Source organism: Propithecus coquereli, unplaced genomic scaffold (genome assembly GCF_000956105.1).
Source record: "Propithecus coquereli isolate 6110/MARCELLA unplaced genomic scaffold, Pcoq_1.0 Scaffold243, whole genome shotgun sequence".
Classification (NCBI taxonomy): domain Eukaryota; kingdom Metazoa; phylum Chordata; class Mammalia; order Primates; family Indriidae; genus Propithecus; species Propithecus coquereli.
In genome coordinates, this window is record NW_012147986.1 from 4,816,982 (window position 1) to 4,841,918 (window position 24,937).

Genomic DNA, 24,937 nt, shown 5'->3' on the forward strand with positions numbered 1-24,937 from the left:
TAGATCCAGAGCAGCTTTTAATTCATTGCTATTACATCTGTTCTGAGGGCTCTACCCAATTCCCTGTGTGTTTAAAGGTTTCTTTCTTCTGGCTCATGGGATAATGAACTATTCTTAGCTCTATGCAAACTCCAAAAATTATTCATCCTGCTACCAGTTCTTTCTCTGGCTTTGGCTAGTTTCCTCTCAAACTTATACAAAAACTGGAGGGTACTTTTCTGCAGATCTCCAAAGGGATCTTTGTTTTCTAAGGTACTCTTCCCCACACATCTAACCTCCTTGCCTCCTGAACTCCATGTATTTTTGACTTTTCAATTCAACAACGCCATGGAGTTTTGTTTCTGTTCTCCCTTCCTGTGCTGCAACCTGGAAACTTTGTCCAGGCAGTAAGCTGGGATAACCCTTGGGCTTACCTCTTTTGTTTTCTTATGTAGGCAATCATAGATCATGTCTGAAAAATGTTGTTTTATACAATTTTTCTGATTTACTAGTTTTTTATACTGCTAGAGAAGTTCACATAGCATTTCTCCTGCATAGGCAGATGTGACTGAGTTTTTAAATCAGTATAGTGTAAGCAAAGTCTGTGTTGAATTTCAAGCAAGTGGATTTATTTAAGAACCTCATTATCAAGTCTCTTGCTAGTTACTGGATCACGTGGTACAATGTTTGAATTCTGCAGGCTTTGTTTTATGAGTTTAAAACATGTTTATTAGCTTTAGAACTTTTTTCATATTTAGATATGACTTTATGGTTTTGTTTAGTTGAAAGGTTCTCTTAGCAGTAAATGCCAGTGCACTATTGGATGTGTCTTTCATAGTATTTATCATTATTTCAGTATTTTTTAACCCTGGACTGGAGCTGTCAGCTAGAAATTCACTGCAGAACTAACTTACCTTTAGAAGTGCTGTTTTTTTTAGTTAAGTCCGATATAATTTGCAAAGTGATATGTATTTCTTGCTTAAATATAATTAGGCCGGGTGCAGTGGGTTACGCCTGTAATTGTAGCACGCTGGGAGGCCGAGGCAGATGGATCTGTCAAGCTCAGGAGTTTGAGACCAGCCTGAGCAAAGAGTGAGACCCTGTCTCTACCAAATAATAGAAAAAATTAGCCAGGCCTGGTGGCACTTGCCTGTAGTCCCAGCTACTTGGGAGGCTGAGGCAGGAGGATCACTTGAGCCCAGGTCTCAACACAGTGAGACTCTGTCTCAAAAAAAAAAAAAAAAAAAAGAAGAGAAATACACACACGCACACACACACACACACACACACACACACACACACGTACAATTGTGCTTTACGTACAGGGATCAACAAACTATAGCCCACAGGCTAAATCTGAATGAAAAAGATTACTGATAAATTTAATACTCACCAGTAGTAGCTCAAGAAGCTGGGAGTGGAGAGATAAAAGGGAAGCTCTGAAAGGCCTATTTTTACTAATGACAAAACATAATGAAGACTGTGGGGCAAAATTATATTGACTTGACAAAATCATCTTTATATTGTTAGGTTTTGCTTTGTTTTTGTTTTTTTAAATGGAAGGCAAATTTTGAAGACATTCTTGCTGTAAAAGTTCAAACAATAGAGAATAAGGAGTAAAAAAGTTGGGGGGCGTGTAGAGTAGAGATAATAGTACATCTCTACCACATAACCCTTTTACCTTCACTTATAAAACAGTAACATTGCTCATTTAAAAAAATCCGACTCACAATGACAATGCAAACTTTAGTAAATAAAATACTAGTTTACTCTTGAGAGCTTTGCAAGAAACATACTTAACTTTAAGGTAGAGTGGAATAATAAGAAGAAAAAATAATAAAAGGAATATTTTAAAAATTGAAGAATATGTGAGGCAATAAAGCTAGAAATAGTGGTAAGAATATTAACGTCAATTAAGTAACATTCAAAATAAGCAGAAACCCATCTCTACTCATTAAATGTCAAGCTTTATTAATGTTTGCTTTTCTTTTATCCTTACTTTGATATATATTTGATATTTAAAGTGACCTAATATTAAATTAACCAGTTTTGGAAAATTGCTATTATCTACTGTAACTTGCAAGGAAAAGAGTAGTTATTGATAACATGTCTAGAATTAAGGATGAATTAAACTTTTCTTAGACTTTAAGTTTATGTAGTATTAAAGATACTTTTAGGAGTTTAAAAGCCAGCCAGCCATACTAAAATTTTTTTCAGGTTGTTTTCAATAACTTCTTAGGATATATATTTAAACATTCTAATGTTAATTGTACACTTATAGCAATTGTACACTTATTGTTATTTAATCGCTAGGCAGGGTCAAGAGTAGATAAATGGAATATAGGGTGTTTGGGTCTCAATTTACCACTGAACTTTAAAAACTGAATTTACATTACTTTAAATTCTATAGACCCTTTTAAAAATCTTAATGATTTTACCTCTGTAAGTCTATTAGACTTGGAATTTTTACTATTTTAGATTAAGAACTACTTCTGATTCCACTGCTAATCAAATGGTGCGATCTTCCACCAGATATATGACCTCCCTGGGCCCAGTCCTCGAGAGTTGTTAAATGTAGGAATTGGCCCAGGTCTGTAGTTTTTTCTAGAACACCTTTTTCCTTTAAAACACTTCAGATAGAATTCTAGTATAGACAGTAGATAGTTGGTTTTATATTTTTTAAAAACTACGAGTTCAGACAAATTATATTAGAGTATATTCATGAGATAAGACTTTCCATGAAAAAAAAAATAGAGGTGGCTTTCAAGCGACTGGCTGTTTTATATTGGAGTCACCTTCATGTTAATATTTTTCTTATTTTAGTTGCATAGCATACAGGAAATTCTGTTTTAATGCAGGTAAAAATGGTAACAGGTTTTTTTTTCTTTTTAACAGCTCACTTTGCAGTCCGAGGAAACTCTTCAGTTAAATAAAGATAGCAAGGGAAGCTTTATTTTGAGCTCTACCCCAAAATGAATTCACCAGCATAAGAAGTTAGAGCATTGACAGTCTCCAGTGTGTTAAAATTTGACATATAAAGTGTTTAGGGTATTAAAAATATTTAAAATATATTTTAATTAAATGTTTGCGTAAGTTCTAAGTGTCAGAGCCACAAATCAGACCCGTTTGATTTAAGAGTTCTTTCTACCACATTGTATAAATTTTCTTACCAGTTTTTTAAAAATGTAAATGTAATTTATAGATCTAGACATACCACTTTATGGCTTATTTCCCTGTGTTTTGTGACTTAAATGTTTAATATCTTAAAGAAATTTGTGCTTATTTTGTGACTAACTGGTTTTTTTTCCCCTCCCAGGGAAATGAGGCAAGTTATCCTTTGGAAATGTGCTCACACTGTAAGTTGAATATTCTTGTTATGAAGACTTTCTTTTATTCACACATCTATATTATGTATGTATGTATGTGTGTCATATACTTCTAAAATATATATATTTATTTATATAACAAAGTTAACCCTTAACTATTTACCAGAATTAGGGAAATTTTCTTTGTAGACTTCTTTATTATTCATGTATATACTATGCTGTGGTTACAAATAAACCCTCAAATCTCAGTGGCTTAACCTAACAAATTTTTTGGGTTAACAAGGTTTTAAATTGGATTTGCAGGAGTTTTTTTCTCTTTGGTGACTCAGCCTCCCTTGTCTTGTAATGCCACCATCTTTGTGCATGGTCCCAAGATCACTGAGGAAGAGAGTAATGCAAGGACCTGCAAGCAGTGCTGATACTGGCTTTGGCTCAGAAGTGACATATTACTTATGCTCATATTTCATATTTTGTGGACCAGATCTAGTTATACAGCCCCACCAAACTGCCACAGGGCTGAAAAGTATAGCTTTCCATATATTGAGGAAGGAGAAACAGATAAGGCACACAGTGTCCATTAAGTCTTTGTGTTTTGTTTTTTTCAACAAATGGAATCACTAACATTTTTGTTAGTTTTTTAAATTTTAGGATAAGGGTGGGGGTGATCCTCTGTCTTATCTGACTGAACAGCAAACTTCAAGAATAAACATCTGTTGTCTAAAACCTTTTTCTAATATTTAAAATGTTTTATTTTTAAGTTTGAAAAAGGAATTCATATACACATTTGATGGTAGCTTAATAGTTGAAAGACTGAATGTTAATTTAGAATTTGAGTTAGTTAATTTACTTGTATTAATATTGCAATAAGAGTTAAAAAAGACTTCCACTAGTGGTCTGGTCACCTACGATATCTGATGGTAGCCGTAAATGGCCTTTTTTTTTTTTTTTTAAATTAAGAGCCTGTTCATTTTGACATCCCTTTAAAAAATAAAGGATCATACCTCTGCAGTTTTCTATCCCAAGGTATTTTAGTTTCATTTTGTTACTATTAGCTCTTGGGATTAAGAATTAAGTCTAAAAAAAAAATCACTATTTGATATATAGAATGACATTTATTCTTCCCCATAGTCTATTTTATTTATAAGTTAGTATTTAAAAATAAACAATAAGGACTTAGTGACCCTTAATTCCTTGGTCATACTGTTCTTATACATTGCAATTTTATTAATTGTTTTTTTTTTTTTTTTTTTTTTTGACACAGAGTCTCACTCTGTTGCCTGGGCTAGAGTGCCATGTCGTCAGCCTAGCTCACAGCAACCTCAAACTCCTGGGCTTAAGCGATCCTCCTGTCTCAGCCTCCTGGGTAGCTGGGACTACAGACATGCGCCACCATGCCTGGCTAATTTTTTCTGTTTTTAGTTGTTTGGCTAATTTCTTTCTATTTATAGTAGAGAGGGGGTCTCGCTCTTGCTCAGGCTGGTCTCGAACTCCTGAGCTCAGGCAATCCTTGTGCCTCGGCCTCCCAGAGTGCTAGGATTACAGGCGTGAGCCACCGCGCCCAGCCAAATTCAGTTTTATCTGCTCTATTCTTTCCCCACCCACTTCCCCCTACATCTTTGAATCCCGATTTCTTTATATCCTTTGAGCAACTTCATTCCCTTAACTTCTTAAGCTGCATTCTGTACTCTTCTCTTGTAATATATCTATTGGCATGGAAACTAGAATTTCATGTTACATAACCAAGGGTCGTTGACATCATTCATAACCACCTTCTGGTATATAAAAACTTTAAAAGTCAGGAAGAACATATTAATATCTCAGATTCATTTGCAGCCAGGGTTCTTAATGTTAGTTTATTTCTGCCATAAATATACTCATGTGAAATTTGGAAGGTAGAAGTGAGTTGGAGTTTGTTCTTTTCCCATTTTTACTGTTTCTGCTGATAGGAATCTAGATGTGATTTGGATTTTCGTGTGTGTGTTCAGTGTTCTGGAGCCAGAAGCTTTGAAATTCACTATGCAGTTTCTGAATTGTAGGACAGGCAATACAGGTTGACTATCCCTTATTTGAAAAGCTTGGGACCAAAAATGTTTCAGATTTTGAAATACAGGTGGACCTCATTTTATTGTGCTTCAATTTATTGCACTTTCCAGATACTGTGTGTTTTTTTCTTTTTTTTCTTTTTCTTGTTTGTTTTTTACAAATTAAGAATTTTTGGCAAGTCTATGGGTGCTGTTTTTCAGCAGCATGTGCTCACTTCTTGACTCTGTCACATTTTGGTAATTCTCACAATATTTCAGAATTTCTATTTGTATGATAATCTGTGATTAGTGGTCTTTGATGTTACTATAAATATATATATGCACACACACACACACACACACACACGCACATATATATTTTTTTCTTTCAGAAATGGGGTCCCATTCTGTTGCACAAGCTGGAGAGCTGCAGTGTCATCCTAGTTCACTGCAGCCTTGAACTCTTGGATTCAAGCTGTCCTCCCGCCTCAGCCTCCCCAGTAGCTGGGACTACAGGCGCATACTACCACACTTCGCTAATTTTTTTCTTTTTTCCTTTTTGTGGAGATGGGATCTTCCTATGAAATACGTAGAAAAGTTAGCTGGATATCACGGTGGCACATGCCTATAGTCCCAGCCTGCAGTCTCCAACCCCCGGTCTGCGGTCTGTTAGGGACCAGGCCAAAAAGTGTCCCCGTGTCCCCTGTCCTCCATTCCCCCTCCCCCACCCCGTGGTCCCCGGAAAAATTGTCTTCCATGAAACTTAGGAATGGGGAGGGGGGCTGTACAGCAGGTGAGCGGTGGTTGAGCTAAGCTTCATCTACATTTACAGTAGCTCCCCATTGCTTGCATCACCTCCTGAGCTCTGCCAGGCGGAAAAATTGTCTTCCATGAAGCTGGTCCCTGATGCCAAAAAGGTTAGAGACCACTGGTCCCAGCTGCTCAGGAGGCTTAGGTCGGAGAATCGCTTGAGACCAGGAGTTCGAGGCTGCAGTGAGCTGTGATGACCTGGGTGACAGAGCAAGACCCTGTCTCAAAAAAAGAAATAATTGTTTTGGGGCACCACGAATGGCACCCATATAAAATGGCAGACTTAGTTGATAAATGTGTGTGTTCTGAATGGTTCACTAACCAACCAAATGGGAAGGAACCCCTTTCTCCCTCTCCTCAGGCTTTCTTTCCTATTTCCTGAAGTACAACAATGTTGAAATCAGGCCAGTTAATAACCCTACAATGGCCTTTAAGTGTTGAAGTGAAAGGAAGAGTTGCACATGTCTCACTTTAAATCAAAAGTTAGAAATGATTAAGCTTCGTGAAGAAAGCATGTTGAAAGCCAGACAGGCTGAAAGCTAGGTCTTTTGCACCAGACATTTAGCCAAGATGTGAATGCAAAGGAAAAGTTCTTGAAGGAAATTAAAAAAGCTACTCCATTGAACACATGAATGATGAGAAAGCAAAACAACCTTATTGCTGATAGGGGAAAGTTTTAGTGGTCTGGCTCGATCAGACCATTCCCTTAAATCAAAACCTAATCCAGAGCAAGGCCCCTAACTCTTTTCAATTCTGTGAAGGCTGAGATTGATGAGGAAGCTGCAGAAGAAAAGTTTGGAGCTTGCAGAAGTCAATTCATAAGGTTTGAGGAAAGAAGCCATCTTCATAACATAAAAGTGAAAGATAAAGCAGCGAGTAGCAGTATAGAAGCTGCAATAAGTTATCCAGAAGATGTAGCTAGACCACTGATAAAGATAATTTTTAGTGTAGGTGAAACAGCCTTCTATTGGAAGAGGATGCCATCTAGGACTTTCATAGCTAGAGAGGAAGAGTCAGTGCCTCACTTCCAACGACAGGCCGACTCTCTTGTTAGGGGCTGATGCAACTTTAAGTTGAAGCCAGTGCTCATGTACCATTCTGAAAATTCTAGGGCCCTTAAGAATTATGCTAAATCTAGTCTGCTTGTGCTCTGTAAATAGAACAACAGACAGCACATTTGTTTACAGCGTGGTTTAATGAATATTTTCAGCCCACTGTCCGTATCTCCTCAGAAAAAAAGATTTCTTTCAAAATATTACTGCTCATTGACTATGTACCTACCTAGTCACCTAAGAGCTCTGATGGAGATGTGCAAAGAGCTGCTAACCTACCATCCATTCTGCAGCATCCATTAATCCCATGGATTAATGAGTAATTTCAACTTTTAAGTGTTATTATTTAAGAAATACATTTTGTAAGGCTATAGCTGCCATAGGTAGTGTGATTCCTCTGTTGGATCTGGGCAAATAAATTAAAAACCTTCTGGAAAGGATTCACCATTCTAGATGCCTTTATGAACATTTGTGATTCATAGGACGAGGTCAAAATGTCAACATTAACCGGAGTTTGGAAGAAGTTGATTCCAACCCTTATGGATGACTTTGAGAGGTTCAAGAGTTTAGTGGAGGAAGTAACTGCAGATGTGGTGGAAATAACAAGAGAAGCAGAATTAGAAGTGGATCCTGAATATGTGACTGAATTGCTACAGTATCGTAAAACTTGAATGCATGAGGAGTTGCTTCTTTTGGATGGGTAAAGAAAGTGGTTTCTGGAGGACATTTGCTCCTGGTGAAGATGTTGTGAAGAGTGTTGAAATGACAACAAAGGATTTTAGATATTACATAAACTTATTTGATAAAGCAGTGGCAAGGTTTGAGAGAATCGACTCCAATTTTGAAAGAAGTTCTGTTGTGGATGAAATACTACCAAACAGCATTGCAGGTTACAGAGGAATCTTCCGTGAAAGGAAGAGTCAGCCATTGCAGCAAACTTCATTGTCTTATTTTAAGTAATTATGACAGCCACCCTGATCAGTCAACAACTTTCAACATCAAAACAAGGCCCTCCACTAGCAAAAAGATTACAACTTGCCGAAGATGATCATTAGCATTTTTTAGCAGTAAAGCAAAAAGATTACAACTCGCTCAGTGATCATTAGCATTGTTTAGCAGTTAAAGCACTTTTAAATAAGGTACGTACATTGGTTTTTGTAGACATAATGCCATTGTACACTTAATAGACTACAATTTAGTATAAACATAACTTTTATATGCACTGGAAAACCAAAACATTTGTGTGATTTGCTTTATTGCTATATTTGCTTTATTGTGGTAGGCTGGAACTGAACTTGCAATATTTCCAAGGTATGCCTGTATTTGCATTGTGTTTACTGACTGATCAAGCATCTGAAATCTGAAATGTTCCAGTGAGCATTCCCTTTGATTGTCATGTCAGCACTCAAAAAGTTTCAAATTTTAACGCATTTTGGATTTCAGATTTTCAGATTTGGGATGCTCAACCTATATTTCTTTTGATGGCCCATTTCTGTAGTCTGGCTTTATAAATTGTTCCTAAAAGTTCAGTCCAGACTCTGTTTTTTTGTTTGTTTTTTTAGCCTTCTAACATTGAAAAACAAGCTCTGCTTCAACTAGCTAGAGTTCGAGTTTGTTACCTATAGTTGAACCCTGAATAATACAATAGGCTATACACTGTCAAGGTAATGGAAATTTGGATTGACTGACCTGGTTGGATCTGAAGGTAGTGATGATCCCATTATCATGAAAAAGAACATTGGTAGTCTGTGGCACATACTCGCAGACAGTTAACTTTTACACATTGTTTTACGTATTTAACTTTTTACAAGTTTATCTTGTGGTTGCATAAAATAAAGTGCTTATTAGAGGGAAAACTTTGGTAGAGCAAATAGGTATCACAAAAGACTTTCTGGGGAGAATGAGGAGTGTAAGGAGTGTGGATGGGCCAGTTACTTCTGACCGTATTGGAAAACCTAAAGAAAGAAAATGACAAGCTTAGAAATTCTTGATTCCTGGACCAGTAGGATAACCAGGGAGCTTATGTGAATTCCTTAAAAAAAAATCATAAGATCTCTTGTGTGAAAGGGCAGTGATTCAGAAGGAGGGAGATCCTGAGAATTAAAATGAAGACTGTTGCTAGATTAAGATACTGTGAGGTTCCAGAACCATCAAAGCATTCTCAGCCTGCCTTGACAGCAGAAACAGCCCTTTCAGCCCCTGTTTGATGACACTGGTTCTGTCTTGCTTAGAGACCTCTTTCCTTGGGATGAGGCATCACTTCCCTTTTGTATCGTTAAATTCCCCATTGCTCGTTCTGTTTCAGAAGTCTTTTTTCTTTTAGTATGAGTTTTGATACATATAAGAAGGAATATTATGAGACTATTTAAAGTGCTGGAGGTTGGCTGGGCATGGTGGCTCATGCCTGTAATCCCAGTACTAATGAGAGGTCTAAGTGGAAGGATCACTTGAGGCCAGGAGTTAGACCAACCTGGGCAACATAGCCATACACTCCACAAAAAATAAAAAAAACTAGTGAGGTGTGCTTGTCCTAGCTACTCAGGAGGCTGAAGCAGGAGAATTGCTTTGATCCCAGGAATTTGAGGTTACAGTGAGTTATGATTGGGCCACTGCACTCCAGCTTGGGTGACATAGCAACACCCTGTCTCTAAATTTAAAAAAAAAAAAAAAAGCATAGGCCATGAGAGAAATCTCAGCTGTATTAATTTAGTATTCTAATTTCATGTTGACATGTCAAAGTGGCTTTTTTTTTTTTCAAAGGCCTTTATCTTGAAAACATGATGTCCGAAGCTGAAGGTATTGGCGTATCCCACTGATCTGTACTATTCTTGAGTGTGATGGCTTTAGGAACGAATATGATTTGAACTCATTCATTTTTCCAAGAGGGTGTCAAATTGAGAAGCAGGCAGATCCATTTACTCTAAAAATAACCCTAAAGTAACTGGCTTCAAGAAATTAGATCCCAAAGATCCTTGGTAGAGAATTTAAGTTTTCATCAGTATGTCCATATTCAAGTAGAGATAAAAGAAGCCGTAATAAAAGAAAAAGAATTGTGGTAAGTAACTTCTGGATTGACTGGACAATTATGGACTGAGGATCTGTTCTTTTAAAAAGGGCTATCTTGAAGGTAAATCTTCAAAGACTCCAGCCTTTGAGAAACTGAGGCTACCCTTGATGGACAGTAGAAGGAATCACATGTGAAATTCCTCAAATAAAAATTTATTGACTTTAAATAATTTTGCCTAATGCCATAATAAAAAAACAACTCAAAAAAAAATGGTGATATCTAAGTTACTCAATCTTTCCATCCCAACCACATTTACATTTTATTTTACTATTTCCTGCTAGGCTTTTTATAAAAAATTAATTTCCTATTTAATTAGGATCATATGTTTCTATTTTAAACATGAAGATAAAATATTACATCCAGAATATTGTTAGAATTGACAAAAACTAGACCTAATAATGACTCTGTAGACCTGAGTTGTCGGTAAACTACTGACTGTCAGTGTTTTTTTATTAATAAAGTTTTATTGGAACATAGCCATGCCCATTTGTTTACATATTGTCTCTGGCTATTTTTGTGCTTCTGTGGCAGAGTTGAGTAGTTGCAGCAGAGACCATATGGTCAACAAAGCCTAAAATATTTACTATCTGGCCTTTTACAGAAAGCTTGCTGAACCCTGTTATAGACTATGGTGGCCTTCTGGATTTGAGAACTCTCATTTCTGTCACCATTACACAGCTAACTTATGGTCAAGACAGTAGTTACAAACTGATGCTCTTGGTGTTAGGTAGATACTTGTCCCTGGCAAAGTTAATGTGTCAGTTTTATAGTTTCTTTAGAATTGAAAGGGTTCCACTCACAATCGTGCTTTGCCACTTACTGTTCAGTTTGAGCATGTGACAATTATTTCTCCACTTGCTAGTGGTAAGAAAGGTGTGGAAGTCTGTAATTAGCTAGGCTTCAGGCTGCAATAGAGTTAAGATTCATTGTTGCTAGTATAGCTCTGATAGGGATGAGAATACTGGGAAGTTAGTTTTCATAGGTCAAGGAACTGTTTATTTTTCCTAAGGGAGCTGTAGTTCCCAGGTTCTTGTCACCTGCTCTTTAAATCTGGGACTGAGAGTTATTTACCTGGTTGCAAAGAAAAATATACCAGGGCAAAAAGCAGATCAATGAATGTTCCCTTCTTCAGATCTGGGATGACAAAAGCTAAGGTTCTTTATTTATGTGGCAAGCATTTGAAATAGGTTTCATACACTGTTAAAGCTGTCCCCTTCAGTTTTATCCTCAGAACTTTATAAGCCTTCTTATTTCTTTATCCATGCTTTAATTGAACTGTTGAGCGTTGTGTCTAAAGATGTGTACCTTTTGGTGATTGTTCAACCAGCTATGAATCTATGTAAATATACTTTTGCTGTCTACTATATAGTCATTTCCCCTCTGTTTCCTACTTGCTTCACTAGAGTATGATATATTTTTATGATATTTTACATATGATTTGGATGAATTTCCTCCAGATGAACTTACATTAAAATTGCCACTTCTTTGTCCACTTACACATTGTAGTAATATTTTTTTGCTCTTCTACGAAACCTCTTCACTATTGGAAGAGCTTAGTGTTGTCTGTGAACAGCTGTAATCATTTATAAGATTGTTAAAACCAATCCTTGAGGCACCTCACTATTTCTACTTCTGTATTCAGATAAATTCCTGCCATGCCTTCTCTTCCCTTCCAGGCCCAGCTCAAATCAGTGTTCTCTTGTGAGGCCTTCTGTAATTGCCCCAGCCTCAGTGTCCTTTCAGTGTTTCAAGTAGTTACTGTCTCCTCCTTTCAGTATATAAATTGTGCTTTTTTTGAAAAAGGTAATAAGACTCTTAATTATATACTGTAAGGTACTGTCTTTGGTCCTGTGACATACAGATAAGTAAGCACCCACAAAGTGCTTACAGTTGAGCTACTGGAAAAAAGAGAAATGAATGATTATTACAGTGCAAATAAACTATTATGAGAAATAGAAACAAAGGTTCTCAGGAGGGAAAATTGCCATTGGTTAAGGAAATTAAGAAAAGCTTCATGGAAGGCGCAACGTTTGAAATTGCTTTTCAAAGCTGTGTAGGATTTGAATGCTGATTAATTCTTTGACCTGTCTGGTTGCCCTGTCAGTGTCCTCAAATTTCCTCCAGATCATCAACATTCTGCCCAAACCTTCTGCATTCCCTATTTTTAATAAATGATTTTGCCTCCTAACACTGGGGAAAACTGAGGACATTTTAAGCGTTAACCTCATTCTTTCCTTACTCCCACCTGTCACACACGAAACTTGCTTAATTTCATATTCAGTCTTAACCTCCTTTCCTCAGTATCAGCATTTGGGTTATGCCTCCCTTATTCAAGGTTAGCTTTTCTTCTGTGCTTTTGATGTTGTCCCATCACATCTGTAGGCTCTTACTTTGTTAGTTCCTTTTTTTTCTTGCACCTTCAGCTTCTCTCTCTCTCTTCAGTTTGCAAATATAATCAGCTTCTCTTTGATTTTGATTCTGCATTTACCTTCCAGTTTTTCTTCATTTTTTTCTCCTATTTGAACTTCTCAAAAGAGGAACATACACAATCATATTTATTTCCTTATTTCTGCTAATATCCTGGCCTACTGCAATCTGGCTTTCACCTGTTATTACTCCACTGAAACTGTTATTAAGGTCACCTTCATTTTATTTCCACATTGCCTAATTGCCAAATCTGGTGGATTCAGAAAGCCTGTAAAATTATGTGTGTTTTGGGAAAATTTGAACATCGATCATTTGATATCAAGGAATTACTAATTTTTAGGTGTAATATGCTATTGTGATATGTTTTTTAAAAGGGTTAGGAATAATAAATACTGAATAGTTCCAAGGAAATTATATGTTTGGGATTTGCGCTAAGGTAATTGGGGTGGGGGTATGGATAAAATATTTCTCATGTGTTAATGGTTGAAACCGAATGCTGAGTATATGGGATTTATACCTTTCTTTCAACCTTGTATATGTTTGTAATTTTCCTTTGTAAAACTTTTTTAAATAAATGGAAAAAGGGAGAGGAAAGTAACTAAGAGGAAAATCAAGGAGAAATAATTATTTAATTATGGCATGCAAACAGCAAGCTTTAATATGTGTAAGTGGCTGTTCATGCTAATTTTTACCAATAAAAGAATTGGGACATTGACAGTGGAAATATAAGCACAATGCCTTGCATGAAGCAGATACTGAATAAATATTTGTTGAATAAGCTAGTAAGAGCTCAGAGATGGACAACTAGGTGTATAATTTTAAAGGCTATATACCATTGGGAAAACCCAATAGTTAACTATTCACCCCATTTGTTTTAATAAATAACAACAAACACTTATTTGTATGGCACTTACCATGTGTCAGGCACTATTCTAAGCACTTTACATATTTTAACCCTTTTAATCCTCACATTAGCCTCATGAGAGAGACCCTGTTACTTTCCCCCTTGTACAGGTGAGAAAATAGAAACAGAGACCTTAAATAACTGGCCTAAAGTCACATAGCAGGTGAAGTAACAGAGCCATTATTTGATTTTAGGCAATCGTGCTTCAGAGTTATATTTTTATTCACTGTACTATATATCCTCTCATAGTAAATCTTACAATATTAATGTTATGTTTGTCTACATGAATGATTATGGGCAAAACTGGATTTGTGTAGGACGTAATCATTCTCTGAATTTTTGTCATTCAAAATTCGTTGTTGGGTTTTTATTGAACTAAGTTATTCTAGGCCATTGTGACTTTGTTAGTTAACCTATCTGGACTAGGAAATGTATACCTGTTGGGGTGATTTGCTCAAAGTTGAGACCTTAGTTGTAACTTGGCATGATAACTCGGAAAAGTGACTTCGTGCAAGATAATACTTCAGATAGTTAAAGCAGAGGACTGGATTGGGGCATGAATTCAAGATATGAGTGGAAAATCAGATTCAGCTAATTTTTATTGTTGATAGAACCAGTATAATTCTGAATGGTTTTGATAAAATTAGTAAATACTGGCCTGTTTTGTAGACTGAATGTTGATGAAAGGTTAAGTGTTTTATCTAAAAAGATTTCTCAGCTTTCTTTTGCTAGAAGGTGACCCAAGAAGAGCTTGGCAGACTCTGAAGGAATGTTTCCTTTTGCGTAATGAACTGTCTGTAGAAATCTTGAAAACATTTCTATCTATTACAGTGCTGCTCCAGTTTTGAGTAAACAGTCACATTCCAGCAGTTTTGTTTCTAGTTTGAATATTTACAGGTGAAATGAAAATTTAGACGTACTACTGACTGACTTTGCTGTTAATGTCTGCTCTTAATCAGATTGTCTCAGAGAGGTTTACAAGTTCATATTCTTAGATTGTTTTTCTTTGTTTTGAAAACAAAACATTATCAGAGAAGAAGATAATCTAAAGTTAATTTTATTTCCTCCTTCATTTCAGCGTTGCTTTCTTATATGGACTGGCTTAATTCACTTCAATTTTTAATACTGTGTATTCTAAGTGCTGATTTCTTGTTCACTCCCAGACTTTTATTCATCATCTCAGAAATCTTTAGAGGAAGCATTGTTAATATCAATAAAAATTCAGTTTGAATGTGAACAGGTAAAAATGTTTTTGAAACATTTTATTCCTAAGATGCCATTTATTATTAAAAAATTTGTATGTCATTAACTTTGAAATTGATTCATACATTTGTTGCTTTAAATTAAAATCTTCATAAATATATAGTTACTGCTTCTTAAACAATTTGTCAGCTTTCATTTATCATTTACTTGGTAATTTAGTGATCCTGACTTTTAATTTATTTTACCTGGCCTCTGAGAATTGTTTATATTCAATAAAGCTTTAGAGTTGAGTAATGAAGAGAGGGACAAAGGATTTCTTAAGTATGGTGCATAAACTTAAATACTTTGGGTTGCTACCTTGTTTTGCTGTAATAGTCCTTTTTTTGCTTTAAATTAAAATCTTCATAAATATATAGTTACTGCTTCTTAAACAATTTGTCAGCTTTCATTTATCATTTACTTGGTAATTTAGTGATCCTGACTTTTAATTTATTTTACCTGGCCTCTAAGAATTGTTTATATTCAATAAAGCTTTAGAGTTGAGTAATGAAGAGAGGGCCAAAGGATTTCTTAAGTATGGTGCATAAACTTAAATACTTTGGGTTGCTACCTTGTTTTGCTGTAATAGTCCTTTTTTTCTTAGAAAAAAAAATAATCCCTGGATTCTCTGTTATGTTTTAAAACATTTCAAATTTTTAGACAAGTAGTCTTAAGCAAAGGGCTAGCTCAATTTTCCTTACCCACACTGTCAAATTTTGGTATCATGGAAGCACTGACAAATTTGTAGTTTCAGTACTGAGGTTCATGAGATATAGTAATTTGGTTACCTAGCACAAAGTTGAGTAATTTTGGAGCTAGTATGTAGAAGTCAGTTACATTAGCTGGTGGAAAATCCTAGCTATCTGTCTACCAAAAATATACATTCTTCAACCTTCCCAAGAATGTTAGAGCAAAATATGGAAAAATGCAGGAAAAGAATGACTTGGGAAACAAATACAGAGAGTAACAGCATCTGTCTGAAAGAAATTTCAGATGTATTTTTTTAACCTTATCTCCATTGGTCTTGTCTGATTCAGTAGATATATTCGATAAAATAGGAGGGGAAATAATCAGTGAAATAGTAGGTGAAAATTTAGATACAAATGTAGCCTTATATCTGTTAATGAAATTGAATTCTTACTTCAAAATCTTCCCACAAAGAAAACTGCAGGGCCAAGTGACTTAAATGATAAATTCTATGAAACATGTAATGAAAAAAAAAAAATCCTATCTTACCTAGATTCTTCCAGAAAAGAGAAGTTAGCATTACCCTGATAGCAATGCCCAAGACATTATAAGAAAACCAATACAGAATATAGATCAAAATTCTCCATAAACATATGTGCATTAACCATTTGTAAATCAAATTTGGCAGTGTGTAAAAAGGATAATATAACAAGACCAAGGTTTTTTTTTAACCAGGAGTATGATTTTAACATTCAAAAATCAATTAATATAATTCACTATGTGGACAAAATAAAAGAAAAAAAATCATCTTTTCAGTATAACAGAGTATTTGACAGAATTCAATAGTCTGTCATGATAAATACTATTAGCAAATTAGGAATAGAAGGGAACTTTCTCAACCTGATAACAGGCACGTACTCAAAAACCTACAGCTTACATCATATCTTATTGTGAAAGACTGAATAGTTTCCACCTAAGATTGGGGAAAAAAACAAGATTTATCACTCTGACCACTCCTAGTCAACATTGTATTACAAGTCCTAGTCACTACATTAACTGAAGAAAAAGAAAAATATTGAGATTGGAAAGGAAGGATTAAAATTGTCTTTATTCTTGAATGATACACATATATCTATATCTTCCCCCCCCCCTCTCTCTATATATACATAGCAAATCCTAAGTTACTAGAATAAGTGAATCCAGCAAGATTGTAGGATATAAGGACAACGTACAGAAAGCAATGGAATTTCTATATGATAACAAAGAACAATTGAAAAAGTGAAATTGACAAACACTATTTGTTCTTAATAAACACCTAAAACACTTAGGAGGTATAAATTTAACTGAATATGTATAAAATCTGTACACCGAATTACAAAACATTATTGAAAGCAATTTAAAAAGACCTAAATAAATGGAAAGATATACCACATTTGTAGATTGGAAAACTTGTTATTAAGATAGCAGTTCTACTGGGGATTGATCTACAGCTTCAAGACAATCCCAATCCCAGTCAAATTCTCAACAAGAATTTTGTAAAAATTACCAAACTGATTATTAATTTCATGTGGAAAGGCAGAAGTCTTACAAGAGTCAGGAGAGTTTTAAAAAAGAAGTATGAAATAAAAGGACAGTGCTCCTGATTTAAAGATTTACCATAAAACAAAAGACCATGGTGATGGTAGAAGATAGACAAATCTATGGAACAGAGTAGAGGGTCCAGACCCATATATCTATATCTATATCTATCTATCTATCTATCTATCTGTCTATCTATCTATCTATCTATAATTTGGTTGATTTTTTTGACAAAGGTGCAATTATAAGGGGAGCCTTTTCAACCAAACAGCTGTATTTCTGTATGGAACAAAAGAATTACCTCTATTCCTACTTATACCATTTACCAATAATAATAATAATATGGATTATAGATTTAAACATTTAACAGCTAAAACTATAGAAGTTGTAGAAGAAAACATAGGAGAAAATCTCCATGGCCAGGAATAAACAAAGATTTTTAGTACACACAAAACAGGAATCATAAAGGGAAAAAGTTAGATTTCATCAAAAGTAAAAATTTTGCTTTTTAAAAGACACCTATGACAAGGTTGCTCAAAGATGGAGAAAATACTGTTAGGAAGTATCTAACAAAGGACTTGCATCAGTGTATATATCAGTGTATATAGCAAGAATTTCACAAATTGAACAGTCACAACACTAATAAAGATACATGAAAAAACTAACAGTACCACAAGTTGGTAAGGATGTGGAGTTACTGAAATTCTCATATATTGCTGATGGGATTGTAAAATGGTGCACCACTTTGGCAGTTATGTAACTTTCAGAAATATATAATATATAATAATGTAATATATATAAATATATAATTGTGACCCAGCAATTCCAGGAAAACATTTGTTTACAGAAAGACTCATACATTAATACATAAAGTAGCTTTATTCATAATAGCCTGAAACTGGAAGCAACAGGAATGTCTACCAGCAGATGAATGCATAAACAAATTGTGGTGTATCCATAGAGTAGACTATACTACTCTATAATAAAAAGGGACAAACTGTTGACATATGTAACAACATGGATTAATGTAAGAAATTTGATGAGTATCTTGTATTCTCCTGGATAGAGCTGGAACGCAGCTAAGTGAAGTATCTCGAGAATGGAAAAACAAGCACAACATGTACTCACCATCAAATTGGTATTAACTGATCAACACATAAGTGCACATATGAGAATAACATCTATTGGATGTCGTGCAGGGGAGGGGGGAGGGGGAGGAGTGGATGGATATATGCATACACGAAGAGTGCGATGTACACCGTCAGGGGGATGGACACACTTGAAGCTCGGACTTGGCATGGAGGAGGGAGGGCAAGGGCAACATACGTAACCTAAACATCTGTACCCCCATAATATGCTGAAATAAAAAAAAAAAATTTGGTGAGTAAAAGAAGATAGACGTAGGAGTACATACTATATGATCCCATATGTACGAAATCCCAGGTCGAATTAGTTACAGAAAGCAGAACAGTGGTTGCCTTGAGATGGTGAGGGGAGGGTGATAGACTGCAAAGGGGCCCAAGGGAACATTTGGGAACGCTGTAATGTTCTTTTTCTTGATTGTAGTGAGGCTTACATAGGTGTATATATTTGTCAAAACCTGTAGGATTATATACTTAATGCATTATTTGAGTGTCAGTTATTTCTCAAAGTTGGCTTAAAATTTTTTTTCACATTTTTATTACAATTTGATAATTCTTTTGTTGATTAAGTCTAATTTTTGCATATTTAACAATTGCTGGATAGTTTCAAAAGTATATGTAACAATTACAATCTAGAAACAACAAAAACACACATTACCTCTTGCATTCTAAAATTATAATATAGGATGTAGTGGTACTTGCCTGTAGTCCCAGCTACTTGGGAGGCTGAGGCAGGAGCATCGCTTGAGCCCAGGGAATTCAAGGCTGCAATGAGCTATGATCATGCCACTGCACTCCAGCCTGGGCAACAAAGCGAGACTCTGTCTCTTAAAAAAATTATGATACATTTCTAAAATCTAGACCTTTTACGTGAATGAAAGTTTTTCATGTGTAAGAAAAGATACAACACAAATGTGTGTGACTGTGTCCACATAGTATATTTATTTCATAATACACTGTTTCAGTTTTCTCATAATATTCATAGGGTGTCTTCTTTGCTCTGTTCATTTGGTAGTCAGACTAGTCTGTGGAGATTATAAATTTAAACTGGTAGTCTATATACAAAGTCGTTACAAAATTTGAGGTTTTTTTGGAGCTGCTTATGAAGGTTTTATCTACTGCGCCCCCTGGTGGATTTTACTTCTCACTTGGGGTAACATGAAAATATGGATAGCCATTACCTTTGTAGGAGGTAAATTTTACAAATGACTTCAAAACTTTTAAATTAATCTTTATGTTGAAAACCTTCTCAATAACTTCTCGTGATAACACTGTTAGGTTTTTTTCTCTCTTCTCTTCTCTTCTCTTCTCTTCTCTTCTCTTCTCTTCTCTTCTCTTCGACAGTCTCTCTCTGTCACTCTGGGTAGAGTGCAGTGGTGTCATTGTAGCTCACTGCAGCCTCAAACTTCTGGACTCAGGGCATCCTCCTGCCTCAGCCTCCTGAGTAGGTGAGACTACAGGCACACACCATGACTCTCAGCTAATTTTTCTATTTTTAGTAGAGACGGGGGTCTCACTCATTCTCAGGTCGGTCTCGAACTCCTGAGCTCAAGCAGTCCTCCTGCCTTGGCCTCCAAGAGTGCTAGGATTACAGACATGAGCCACTGCGCCCGGCCTTGGTTGTTTTCTTGTGGTAGACTTGACAAGAGTTATTCAGTACATGTTTCTCCATAGATAATTTTGTGATGTCTGATGGCTCTTTAAAATACTTCTAAGGTAGAGATTCTGAGATTCCCAAATTAGAGTAGTATTTCCTAATAGTTCTCGTTCCATAGTACACTTCTAAATTTCTTGCTATACAAAAGAGATTGGAGAATATCTTAGAAATATTATCTATAGTCAAGATAAGCTTTGAACATCTTACAGTGCCAGAAATTAAGGAAATGCTAAAAAAAAAAAAAAAAAAGAGAGATTGCTGAAAGGCCACACGATAGCTAGCCTGAAGTAGTACCTGAAGACCAAAGCTGGAATAATTTGACTAACTAATGATAGTATTAGAGGCCAGGTGTGGTGGCTCATGCCTGTAATCCCAGCACTTTGAGAGGCTCAGGCAGGAGGATTGCTTAAGCCCAGGAATTTGACACCAGCCTGGGCAACGTAGCAAGACCTGTCGCTAAAAAAAAAAAAATAGCTGGCATGGTGGCACGTGCCTGTAGTCCCAGCTACTCGAGAGGTTGAGGCAGGAGGATGACTTGAGCCCAGGAGTTTGAGGCTGCAGTGAGCTATGATCACACCACTGTACTCCAGCTGGGGTGACAGAGCAAGACCTTGTCTCAAAAAAAAAAAACAGTAATAATGATAGTGTTAGATTTTAACTCACAGATAAAAATATCCATGAGTCCATGCTGATGTAAATAATTGAATAAAGAAATAAATTGTGAAGAATAGACATAGACTGGTTCTCTCCCCCCCCCGCCCGCCAGAAACATTCCAATTAATGAAGGAAAAGGGGGGAAAAGAAAATCATTATTAGGCAAATACCACAATAATAAATGTTGCAGACAAGACCTGGTGGTGGATGCTAACATTAGGTCAGAGTTTGAGGAGAAATGGAATATTTGCATAGTTTCAAAGTATTTCCCCCCAGGATATTTTTTAACTGTAAGTGGAAAGATAGTAGATTTATATAGTGGAGAAACCTGGCAGACAGCACCTTTGGCCAAGTGATCAAAGTTAACATCACTAGTAATAAGACATATTGATGTCATGAACCCCTTGATACAGTATACCGGAGGACACAACATTTCTGTGGTATTCTTAGCCCAAATGCCTGAATTCATTATTACCATGAGAAAAAGCTAGTTCAAGCCGAGGGATGTTTTACGAAATGTTGAATGAAAAATTTTAAGGTCATGAAAGACAAGGAAAGAATTAAGAGCTGTCACAAATTGGAGGAGACTCAGGAGATACTACAAAAAAATTATAAAAATAATAAGAGTACACAAGAGAGGAAGAAAAGAACAAAGGAAAAACAGAAAACAATATAAGATATTTTATGTAATTTTCATGATCACAAAGTAAAAACCTATAGTAGATACATATAAGATAAATAGAAATCAAAGCATACTACTACAAAAAAATTATAAAATCACAAGGAAGACACAAGAGAGGAAGAAAAGAACAAAGGAAAAACAGAAAACAATTTAAAAAATATCAATAAGTCTGTATCTGTCTATAATTGCTTTAAATGTGTTAATATGTTGATTAAATACCCAAATCAAAATACATGGTGTAAAAAAAGACATCTTCACTTGAATGTTTATGGCAGCACAATTCACAGTTGCAAAGATGTGGAAACAACTCAAGTGCCCATCAATTTATGAATGGATTAATAAAATGTGGTATATGTATACCATGAAGTTCTACTCAGCCACAAAAAACAATGGTGATATAGCACCTCCTGTATTATCCTGGATAGAGCTGGAGCCCATTCTACTAAATGAAGTATCCGAAGAATGGAAAAACAAGCACCACATGTACTCACCATCAAATTGGTATTAACTGATCAACACTTAAGTGCATATATAGTAATAACATCTATTGGGTGTCAGGCAGATGGGAGTGGGGAGGAGGGGATGGGTATATACACACATAATGAGTGCAGCGTGCACCATCTGGGGGATGGACACACTTAAAGCTCTGACTCGGGTGGGGCAAGGGCAATATACATAACCTAAACATTTGTACCCCCATAATATGCTGAAATAAAAAAAAATTAAAAAATAAAAAAATAAATAAATGAAACCCCACCCCTCCTCTCCCCCTCAGAAAAGAACTGAGGTTCCAGAACAGATCATTCAGGGCCATGTAGGGCAATGTAGGGATCTTAGGTTTTACTCTGAGGGTGAATGGACTACAGGAAGGAAGGATCAAAGTAGGGAGACCAGTTAAGAAGCATTTGCAATCACCTGAGTGACAGTGATGTTATTTGATTCCAACACGGTAGTTACAATAGAAGTGGTGCTTCTGAATTTTATTAATGTCCACCTCAGACCATCCTAAGTTGCCCTCCCTGAGACCCTTCCTATATTTTATATACATATTAGATATGTATATTTGCATCTTTGTGTGTGTATGTATTAATATACAGAGAAAGAATGAGTCAGAATATAAAAGCTTCTATTTATTGATTCCCAAGTTGGCAATCAGCAGCTGCCAAATATATCTATATTTCCACCCTGAAGCCAGGCAATAGATGAAAGCTTGGAGGAGGTCACCATATGACAGTTGAACATGACACACAAGAGAACAGAGAAAGCTCTATCCACAGAGCAATTTAGCATGTAGACCCAGGGAATGAGTAGATATGACTTCGACTATTGTTGGGTTTTGGGGGAAGTTTAAAAATCTAAATATGGGCTTATTTTTGGTCAATTTAGTAGATGAATTAAGTTGTTGTTTCTCTACAGAAAACAAGTTTACCTAAGTAAAGTCTTATTTTGAGCAAAAATCCCAGACTTTACAGATGAGCTCCTCAGGCAGTTTATCCAGGTTATTTTGATTCAATGCTTTTATCTGTTGCCAACAAAGCTATGGGAAACCTTTATTTTTCCTTCAAAAGTGTGAAACCCATTACTAAAATCCCTCTTTGATGTTTAAATTACTATATGTAAAAGGTGGAGATCAAACTGTAGCTCTTTCATTTTTAGGGGGAGAGTGAGAAATGGGGAAATATTTGAGACTTTTCTATTGATCATGTAGTTCATTTAAATACCCTCAGCCAAGTTCTGACTTGCCCTTAAGAAAAGGCTATGAGAAGAATTGAACATTGCACAACTATTCAACCCATTTCATCTTTTCTCTTTTGAGTCAATCTATATAACTGGGAACAAAGCAATACAAAATAAAATAAATATATTTACACGAAGTAACTCTGGATAAGAATAATACAGAAACACACATTTTAGAAAATTTAAAAATATAATTCTAGAAACAAAAGATATGAGAGTTCAGTATCATCATGAGGTATGAGGAGGATTTAATCCTGGTACATAGTATGTCCAAACATTTGTTTGAATGAATTAATATCTCAGTGGGCTAACTCATGGGCTACGTTCATGTCAAAGATAGATTGTCTTTAAGTAAGTCAGCCCCACGTGTCATATGTATACCGAGCTTTTATTACTGTGGTAGAAAAGTTCTCCGTAAGCTGAAGGTTAAAAACACCTGGTTTAATTTAACAGGAGCGCAATCAGTCCCTACTGTGTATCTAGTATTGTGCTAGACATAACAGGATGCACAAAAGGGGTGACCACACAAAATTAATAATATGAAATTGTGCCTAATAAGTTCTAAATTGTGCATAGTCAGGTGAAAGGATGTGCAAATATTAAGTGCTTTGAGCATTCGGGAAAAAAAATAGTGGAAATCAGCTTTGGCTGGAGTGCTTAGGAATTTTTACCTCCATTTAACAATTCAGTGTTGAGTAATAGTGCACACGTTGTTTGCCAGGCAGAACTCATGGTGCTGGAGAGTCAGCTATGACTAAGAGCCTATCCCAGCTCTCTAAGGAAGCACTATCTGCTAGAAATATGATGTGAGATATGTATGTGATTTTAAATTTTCTAGTATCCATATTAAAAAAGAAAGTAAAAATATGTGGGATTAATTATTAAAACATTTTATTTAATACAATATATCTAACATATTATCATTTAACATCATAAATATAAAAAAATAATGTGATTCATTTCATTCTTTTGTTCCTTTTACATTTTTGAGATCAGTGGTGCTTTTTACACCTATAGCATATCTCAATGTGAACAAACCACATTTCAAGTGTATAATAGCCACTGTCTGGCAAAAGTGGAGGACACAGATACTTCAGGAAATAACACTTATGTAGTAGCCACTATGATGTGATTCGTTTTAGAGTCACAAACAATAGGGCAGAGAAATAATTTCTAAAATTGACCCCTTTTACTTTATGGATAAATTATTCAAAACAGTAATATCTATTTTCCCTATTTTCTTACCTCCCGTTCATGGCTTTCTTCCTACAACTTGTCTTCTCTTCCCCCATCAATACACTGAAACTCTTCTCCAAATGATGACCTCCTGCCCCTCTATAATTGCTCTATAGCAAGGCCTCTGAAACTAGAATCCACATACCAATCACCTGAAGATCTTTTAAAAATAAAGATTCTAATTCAGTAGGTCTGGGGTGCGGCTTGAGATTCTGTTTCTAACAAGCTCTCACGTGGTGCTAATGTTGCTGGCCCATGAACCACATTTTGAGTAGCAAAGGTCTGTATCAACCAGGGTTTGGTAAGAAATACAGAAACCACTCTAGGTATTTCAGCAGGCAGGAGGGGGTATAATCCTGGGAATTTTATGCTCACAAACCCTTGGAGTGGAGCAAAGGTCAGGAAGGATGGAGAAATTAAGAAGTATAACAATACTAGAAAGCTGTTAGCCGTGTTCTCAGCAGCTTGTAGCATCAAAGGCAGTTTGCTCAGAAGCCGCTGAAAACCTCACGCCTGCCATCTGCTCCTGCTTCTCTTTGTATTTTGTCTTCCAAATTTCATAGAAGTCTGATAGTAAGGCTGCCAGCCCCTGAGAAAAAAGTGATGGGGTTGAATATCAGCAACAGCATCTGGCACACATTCCCTTGATGTTCAGACTTCAACTCACTCCCTTTCTGCGTTCTCTCTCTCTCTCTCTCTCTCTCTCTCTCTCTCTCTCTCTCTCTCTCTCTCTCTC

The 24,937-nt window shown here is 35.9% G+C and overlaps 1 protein-coding gene across 1 annotated transcript in view; it reads left to right on the top strand.

The window, feature by feature from the left end:
* Nucleotides 1–24,937, top strand: part of PPP3R1 (protein phosphatase 3, regulatory subunit B, alpha) — a 70,556-nt gene that overhangs the window by 31,400 nt on the left and 14,219 nt on the right. Inside the window, exon 2 of the mRNA XM_012646501.1 lies at nt 3,296–3,335. Coding sequence (XP_012501955.1) covers nt 3,296–3,335 — 40 coding nt within the window. The remainder of the gene's footprint in view (nt 1–3,295; nt 3,336–24,937) is intronic.